Source organism: Atta colombica, unplaced genomic scaffold (assembly GCF_001594045.1).
Source record: "Atta colombica isolate Treedump-2 unplaced genomic scaffold, Acol1.0 scaffold110, whole genome shotgun sequence".
NCBI lineage: Eukaryota > Metazoa > Arthropoda > Insecta > Hymenoptera > Formicidae > Atta > Atta colombica.
Window position 1 is genome coordinate 263,626 of NW_017259196.1, and position 9,521 is coordinate 273,146.

At 27.8% G+C, this 9,521-nt stretch overlaps 1 protein-coding gene across 2 annotated transcripts in view; it reads left to right on the forward strand.

The window, feature by feature from the left end:
- LOC108693883 ((11Z)-hexadec-11-enoyl-CoA conjugase-like) overlaps positions 1-8,449 on the forward strand; it is a 15,401-nt gene extending 6,952 nt beyond the window's left edge. Inside the window, exons 5-9 of one of the 2 annotated variants that reach the window (XM_018203062.1) lie at positions 3,416-3,694; positions 4,464-4,594; positions 4,672-4,877; positions 7,847-8,032; positions 8,148-8,449. In XM_018203062.1, the coding sequence (XP_018058551.1) occupies positions 3,416-3,694; positions 4,464-4,594; positions 4,672-4,877; positions 7,847-8,032; positions 8,148-8,424 (1,079 nt within the window). In that variant the 3' untranslated portion in view covers positions 8,425-8,449. Of the gene's footprint in view, positions 1-3,415; positions 3,695-4,463; positions 4,595-4,671; positions 5,026-7,846; positions 8,033-8,147 lie in introns of those variants that run through there. The other variant, XM_018203063.1, reaches the window with a different exon arrangement.
- Positions 8,450-9,521: the final 1,072 nt, after the last annotated feature.

Sequence of the window (9,521 nt, forward strand, 5' to 3'; positions counted from 1 at the left end):
CATTAAAATCAAATGTTAACGACGATTTAATATTTGCAACAATTGATTAGAAATAAATAAAAAATATATATAACTCACCTCACAAGTAGCAGCAGTCCATACACAAAATTAAAAAACGGATTCTATATAGAAAGTCAGAATAAAATTAGATATATAAAAATGTGGAAATATATGAAAACGAGATTATAAAATTGTACATTACAAAAGATAGGTTCTTCCTACTCGAGTTCGAATAGAATAATGCGTTGAGACAATAAAATGTACTAACAAATGGCGGAATTAACAAGATGTTGTTTTGCAGTATAATAAACCAAAAATCACTCTTAAATTCCAGCGTAACGTTTATTTTTAAACCTAAAAAAAAGGTTTGTTCGCGTTGCTTGAAATTCTCACAAATTTTTGCATTTAAAATGAGTTTATTTAAATATTCGGGCGTTGAGAACACAGAAAACAAAGAAATGCTGAGCGCAAAGAATACAAGTAACACGAACGCACCTAAGATTTTTCTATTTATGTCAGTAGCAAAATTTGAAGGCAAAATGCACGGATGCTATTATTTTGCTACTGTATATCTTCAGGAATATAACACTTTATCTAATTCCGCCTTGCTAACAAATAATAGATCATTTATATTAGCCGTCTATAATACATGTTACAGCATAAATATTAATTTATAGAGAAACATTTCAGAAACATTTCTACTAATTCGGTTATTACTGAGCATGAGATGAATTATCAATGTTGTTAGAAGGTAGAAATTTTGGATAGTGAAAGATATATTAGCAAAAGTTATCGGAAATGATACGTATAAGAAAACAATACAATTTCAATTAAAAATTTTTTTCATGCATGAGCATATAAATATATATAAACTTTAAATATATTTATATTTAAGCGTAAAAAATATTTTATCGAGTTAGGGCAAATTAGTAAATAGTTAAAAAAATAAGAATCTCATAATATCAGAGCCACATCAGCAGAAACATTTCTACTAATTTGATCATCAATCACAACTCAATTTTATTGAGGCAAGGTAGAACTTTTGGATAGTTAAAAATATATAAATATAATGAATAATTTATTAGGACCGTATAATATGAATACATAATAATTAAGAAATAATCCCTACATCAGTCAAAATTGAATCTTTAGTATTTTAAATAATTTCATGTGAATTTATATATCATTTATAATCTCTTAAATTGCGTGCCAAATTGATTTTTCGAACTTGAGATGCTGAACTATTATAGTAAAATTATTATAATAATATAAAAGAATTACTATAACAATGTATAAACAAATTAAATAGACAAGCAATTTAATATTGTAATTTAATAATTTAATGTTTAATTAGCATTATTTTAATAAGATCTTAATACTGAAAAACTAAATGAATATTTTTTACAGTTTTTCAGTACATTAAGATTTTTAAATGATGCTAATAAATCATCTAAATAATATGTACTCATCGGTTATCAATAACATCTAAGTGCCTTTTCAATAACAACGTTTCCTATGATTGTGATTTATTGTTACTATATTTTGTAAACATTATTCTATTCAAATTCGAGTAGAAAGGACCTATTTTTGTAACGTACAATTTTATAATTTTGACTCGGTTTCATTTATGTATTTCTACATTTTTATATACATATAATTTTATTCTGACTTCATGTGCCAAATCCATTTTTTAAATTTTGTTGTGTGAACTACTACTTGAGATGAATCTTACATATATTTTTTTACTTCTGATCAAACTGTTACAAACATTATCTTTATTAACATCTGATTTTAATACAGGTTGGACGTGATTTCATCTAGTCTCCAACTAGGGCTGCATTCGGAAATATCACCTGAGTGTTTATCTTATCCTTGTTTAATAGTGAGTGAACAACAATGATAAAATAATATATATGTTTCTGAACTAGAGCTTCAAGAATGATTCCAAGATTGGATTTACAGCTACCCGTTTATCCAAATTACGAATAAATGTGATGCTTCAAATTCGGATTATCCGGAGATTTGAATTTTCTAAGATATCCGAATAGTAAAAGTCGATCCAAATTCAGTTCTCAGATTCTATTTCGGACTCGTAGCAAACTTATAGCGAATTCGATTGGATGCATTAGTGCGGATTGAGTATATATTATACACTTATTTAATCTGAAAAAATACTGAGTGTAAAATAAATAGTAAAATACAAATATTTCTCTTATTAGTTTTGTACATCTTTGTTATTATTATTTTAAGATTGAGAGTTTGTTCTAAATATTTATATTTATAAACAACATATTAAATTTTATAGAATGTATATGTAAGAAACACAAACTATAAAAACAAATGCCTTAAAAGTCTAGTTAGATTTTAAGTGCTTGTATAATTCTGTGTGAATCTTTATTTATATTTTTTAATTTTACTTTTCTTCAATTATATATGTAAATCAAAATTCAATTTTTATTTAAAAAGTAATTTATGTTAAAATTTATTAAATACATCAATGTTTTCTTTTTTTCTGGATTTAAATCTGGAGCCAAATCCGAATTTGAATTTAGATCCGAATCCAAATTCAGATCCGTGGATCCGAATAATTCGGATATCCGGATTATCTGAATAATACGGTTTTGAGTTCTCGGATCGGAATCGATTTCGAATATCCGAATATCTAGATATACAAATATTTAGAAGTCCTATTCCGAACACAGCTTAGTTGAACAACATAATTTTATTTCTAGCGACTGACTTCTCGCCTTGTCTGTCAATATCTGACACGACATATTTTCAATGTCTTAATTTTTGAATTTTTTATCGCTAAAAAGGACTCAAGAGCCGAAATATATTTCGATAAAATTTGTAAGATTCTTAGTAATTGACTTAGTAATTAATTATATTTTATTTCAAATAATTGCATATTTAATATATAAATTCACATAGAAATTATTTAAAAAAGAAAAGCATTTAAATTCAGCTTCGACCGTAATAGACATTAAACTTTTGTTTGTTGTATATTCACACGTATAGTTTTAGTAAATTGTTCATTAAAATACAAGAAATGTATTAAATATTTTTAAAGTGGTCACTTTAAACTTCATTTTGCATTTTTAAACATATTTTTATTTTCATTATATACCAAGTTATGATCATTTGAAATTTGATAAATTTTTTCTAAATTTTCAGTCTACCGCTTTTTTTTGAGTGAGTGTACATATAATCGTTTATTCAATTTTATTTGTTGGAATCTGTGTTCTAATTATCGCGTCGTTCTTATAGCGCCGTTTCTTTATATTCTTGTTGAACTCTGAGAGTTCTTTTATATAGTTTATATTAATAAATTTAACCTTCAATTGTTCGTTTGAAGAACGAAAATGGCAGAGTCCATTATTTTTGTATAATGTGAAATATATTTTTGGATTTTCAGTCGAGTCATCGACATCAAAGATGACGCCAAATATTTTAAGTACAGATTCAGAAATACTTACGGAGAAAGATTTACAAAATGCGGAATCTTCAATTACAAAGATGATAGATACTGAAAATTACACACAAAATAGAAGCAAAGACTATGCAAAAACTGAAGGCTGGTTCAAAACGGAGCCGAAGTGGTTTAACATTTTATATCTTGGTTTTCTTCATTTATACTTCGTATATGCCTGTTTTACTTTTGATTTTTTTGAAAATCTGATGACGACTGCTTGGTGTAAGTATTTTTTGAAAAATTCTTTCGTTAATTTTTTTCTTGATTCTTTGATATCCTAAAAAAATTACATAACAAAATAATAAAATTTAGACCATCAACGAATTAAGCATTAAAATGGTAATGCATATTTATAAAAAATATTACAGTCATTTTTCGACTTCTGACTCGAATAAGCTAATTGAAAACAATTACGCGACTAAAGAGAACACAATAGAACCTTAACAGTAGATAAAAAGTTGTTGTTTAACACTCTTTATTTTCTTGTATTACATTGTATTACATCTTGTATTTAATTGTATAACATAAAAAGGAGCATAAAGGCCAATACTAGTTCTTGTCGTGAATTTAAACATTCATTTACTATTAATTCAACATAACATAAAACATTTTGACCCTTGTTAGGTCGATATTCGAAAAATTAACGCATTAACTTAGTTTTAAATGTAATGAGGATGACCTAATAAAAGTCGAATCGTTTATACTTTACATTGTTGAGTAATAAATGAATGTTATAACGTTTAGATTTGTGTGTGCAACCAGAATTAGCATTGACTCTTATGCTCCTTTATATATTTTGCCTTAGTTTTAAAGCTAGTTATTTAAAGCTCTTTAAGTATCTATTGTATTATAAATTATCATAAATTGTCAAATGTCGCAATAAAATCAGTGCTACTTACATGATTCTCCCATAAGAAATGCGGATAAAATTGTTACGCATAATATTAAAATATTTTTAATGTTAATTATGCTTATGCCCTTTTTGTTTCAGTATTTATCGTGTATGGATTAGGAGGAATAGGTACTACTGCCGGTCCTCATCGTTTGTGGACTCATCAAGCTTATAAAGCAAAATGGCAGCTTAGAGTTATACTTGGTATTCTCTATGCTTCGGCTGGCATGGTAGATTATATTATTAGCGTTTTATTTGTTTTGTACAAAATAGAAAAAATTTTTTTATTACAATTAAATCCTTTCAGAACAACATTTACGAATGGGTACGAGATCATAGAATACATCACAAATATACAGATACGGATGCAGATCCGCATAACAGTAATCGAGGGTTCTTTTTTTCTCACGTCGGTTGGTTGATGGTAAAAAAAAATCCAGATGTGATTCGAAGAGGTCATCAGGTGGATATGAGCGATGTATTAGCTGATCCTGTTGCTGCATTCAATATCAAGTAAATTTTTGCAAAGAGTTAATTATGCGAAATAGTTTCATGTTGGGAAAGACAAAAGAAAATTAGAGGAAAAAAGAATATTATGAAAAGGTCCATTTTTGCTGTGTCCGTGAAAAGTAAAATCAACACCATTTTTTATAATTGTTAAAGCAAGGAATCTGATGATGCTAATTAAAATTACGTTAGATTGTAAATTATTTGATGGAAATTAAGCGTATAAGAAATTAAGTTCAAGATTAGAAACATGACAGATAACATTGTGTTATTCGTGAAATATAGATTGCTAACACTATATGTATTGATGCAACAATATGATATATTATATATGTTTCCACATGAAACAAATCTTCGATTAAAAAACAGGTGTTATCTGATTATTTTCAATGCTCAACGAACATTTCGGTTCATATCAGAAATTGTGTAACTTCAAAATTTTTAAGCTGTATTAAATATATGTACTAAAAGAAAAGACTGCTGCAGCAAATTATATGTTAATATGACATAGCATTTTAATTTGTAGCATCCAATTTTTTGTTGCATTAGCCGCAACATCAATACAGGATTTTAATAGGTTAACAAAATTAAAATTGGTTCTTGCAACCAATTAAAAATTCTGTGCCATATTTAGCCAATCTTTTCTTTCAGTATATATATATAATATTTTATATTTCTATTTTACAGCTTAGAAGTAATTGTGATAAAAATATTTCTACTTTACAGTTTAGGAGTAATTGTGAATACATTTTGTGTAATACATTTTTTTAGACACTAATGTATTGTTTATTGGACTTTTTCTCAAAAATTTGATAAATCGCTACGAAGATTCGTTATACGTTGCATCGTTATTGTTTTGTCCAAATACTATAACGTCTAAATAAGTAGATGTTGAAACGACAGTCGAGTTTGATTAATGTTGAAAACAAATTTTTAATTCCAAAGTAAAATATAAGTAAAACGTTATCTACATTAAGTAAAATGTTACGTGCATTAAATTAAACATTAAGTAGTGTCACGTATATTTTTTTTCTGCTGTGCCTTATATATTGCAAGGTTACTTACAGCACGAAGTCGATAGGTGACAGAAGAAGTATCTGTCGACAGAAGAAGTTTAAAGTCGATTTTATGGCGAGTATAAGTAAACAATTGTGAAAAGCTTTCTTGATAAAAAATTTTTTATATATGTGCACAATGTTAAAATCTAAAATAAGTATCATTAATTATCATCATATTCCAATCCAGCAAACAGCAAATTACATGTATAACGTACATGTTGGTTATAATTTCCCACTCAACAATATACAACTATAATATAACACATGTGTTATATTTTAACTTGGTGTTTGCTGGAAGAATATATACGGCAAAAAAATTATGATAAAAAGAACGTTTCCTTGTGAATTCGGGAATTAATTTCATAGTACTTTGAAATGATCCTAAATTAAACTATATCACATCCACTTTTTGATTTCTGCACGCTTCTTGATCTCTGCAATCTCTGATCGTATAGAAATTACTTTTTCGATGATTGACGAACACTGATTATTAACGTATATTAGCTGCAACCAACTGTTATATAGCTTTGATACATATTTGATTAATAATTTGATTAATAATAGATAGATATATGTAATGATGCATTTTGATACGAGAATCTCTGAATGTCGTCTTAGAACTTCTTGTCTTATTTAAAATAATATTTCAGAGATTATCATATATCATTTATTTTTCTTATCTCGTTTTTGTCTCGTTTTCATCTCGTTACATCCATAAATAATTTTAGCTTAAATTAAGTCTTTTAATTAAAAAAAAAATTTGTTTTTTTATATAAATATTCATTTACACATGTTTAAAGTTTTTTCCAAGTGAATTTCTTATAACTATGATTAACTATCATTTTGATGTTCTATATGTTTGTCGAACTTCAAAAAATCGCATTTATGTGTAAATTCATTTTTAAAAAATACTGATTTTAACAAAATTACAAATATACAAAATTAACTAAATCGGGATTTGTATAAAATAGAAAAGCTGTTTTTAATTGGAAGATCAATTCAAGCTAAAATTAAACAAATTTCTTCATATTTAGTGACGGAATAAGCATTTTGCCATTTCGAAGCACCAACATTTAACCACCCCAGATGACTTTATTAATTTCTAAATTTGATAAAAGGGAAAATGGATTAAAAAATTGATTTATATCTGCATTAGTTACTAAAAAACATTCAATAATCCTTAATAAATAGTATAATATATAAATATAATACATTTTTAACTGTATATTTAAAATACCTTTCTGATAAAATATGTAGTGTAACTCGTACAAAAATGTTAAATTAACAAATTAAAAATTTATTTCAACTGTGTGAAAATTTTTTGTCTTGAAAAATTTGTCACCCTAGAATGCCTTGTTCGCTTATGCATTAATCTGTTACTGTTCATATTACGTAAGAAAGATAGTAAAAAATTTAAGAAAAATCGATTTCTAATGTTCTCTGAGGCTTACTTGTAAAAGCAGGATTGGTAGAAAATATGTTTTAAACATCTTCAAATTATTTAAAACATATGCTTAATTGAGGTTTTTGAAACAAATTTGATAATGATATCATGATTTTATAGAATAAAATTTCAATTTAAAAAAATTATTTTTTTTTTAAATTATAATACGATGATTTTTACGTAATTATGAATCAAAATAAAAATTCTTCTTTATTCAATCTGCAATAACTCGATAATAAAAAATCTTAGAAACATTTTTAAAAAACAATTTTGTAGGGAAAAACTAAGCTTTTTTTTAAAGTCAAAGATTTTCGTAAGTATTTTTTATAACGGTTTATAACGATATATTTTTGCAGCTTTCTCAATTTTAGAAATTTTTTTACACAGATTTTTTTACGTAAGATATAAAACTGTCATGAAAATTATTATATATTATAATTAATTTATTTGTAATTAATTTTGCTATTTTGCAGATATTTTCCGATATTAAAATTTATGTTCGCTTTCCTACTTCCGGTGATGTTGCCTGTATATGCATGGAAAGAGACTTGGTACAGAGCTTTTGTGTCCCAGAATATTATTCGTTATGTTTTTCTTTTAAATGCCATATGGAGTGTCAACAGTGCAGCTCATATTTGGGGCTCAAAGCCATATGATGCGTAAGCAGATAATTAGTATTAATATTATTCACATGTAATAAATTTGATCAAAAGACAAAGTTTTGCCACTTTGTATTGCTTAAGAATAATTTTATTTCGTTTATTTCAACGGCAGATATATAAATCCGACAGAGAACCGATGGGTTAACTTGTTTACGGGCGGTGAAGGACTGCATAATTATCATCATGTTTTTCCGTGGGACTATAAGGCTGCCGAGTTACACGGTTCCCTAACCACAGCTTTTATTAACTTCTTTGCGAAAATCGGGTGGGCATACGATCTCAAAGAACCGTCAAAGGAACTCGTAAAAACCGTCACGAGGAAAAGAGGTGATGGAAATCATCCTTTGTGGGAAGCTGTGCCATATCCAGTTATAAGTAAAATTGAATAATAAAAGTGACAGAGAATTATCTCATTTTTACAATAGAATTTTTTGAATCAGTTAACAAATGGACGCACAAAAAAAAACTAAATTTAAGTAAATATATTTATAAATTTACAAGTGGCTCATAAAATACAAATATAAAATACAGGATGGGCCATCTAGCGTTTGGAATTTCAACTACTATTTTGAGTTTGAAAGGCGTAATAACATTTATGACGCATCAGAAATTTAGTTTTTTGTTTGACATTTACATTAAATGGGTCGCTATAATAATGGTTCGCCCAATGGGCTGAACAACGCTTGGTTGAAGATGAGCACCGAAAAATCATCTTTTTTAACGAAGCTCATTTTCACCTCAGTGGCTATGTGAACAAGCAGAATTGTCATATTTGAGGGTCAGAGAATCCGCACGTCATTATGGAGAAGCCGATGCATCCACAACGAGTGACTGTTTGGTGTGGTTTTTGGTCCGGCGGCATCATTGGGTCATTTTTCTTCGAAAATGAGCAAGGAGCAGCCGTCACTGTCAATAGCGAGCGCTACCGCACCATGCTAAACGAATTCTTGCTTCTCAAAAATTTTGAAGAGGACACAGACGACATTTAGTTTCAACAGGACGGCGCACTGTCTTCGAAAATCGCATAATCAGCCGAAATGCTGATGTCAATTAGCCGCCTCGCAGCTGCAATTTGACTCCGCTGGACTATTTTTTATGGGGAATTTTTTATAGGGAACCATCAAGGATGAGTGTTACGCTAACCAGTCAGAAACGATTCAAGAATTAAAACATGAAAACATCAAAGTTGCCATCGATGAAATAGGCGCCCATATACTGAAAAATTGGGTTGATAGAATGGGGTATTGTGCAACCAACCGTGGAAGTCATTTAAATGAAAATTGTATTTCATGTTTAATGGCAAAATTACCTTTCCAATAAAGCTATAAACTTTGAAAAATATTCATGAGTTTTTTTTAAAGCCAAATTAAATTCCAAATTTTAAATGGCCCACCCTGTATAAGGAATGTGCACGCAAGATGTTTTTTGTATGTATTTTATATATTTAAAATTTTTATGTCAAAAAAAAAAAAAAATATATATATAT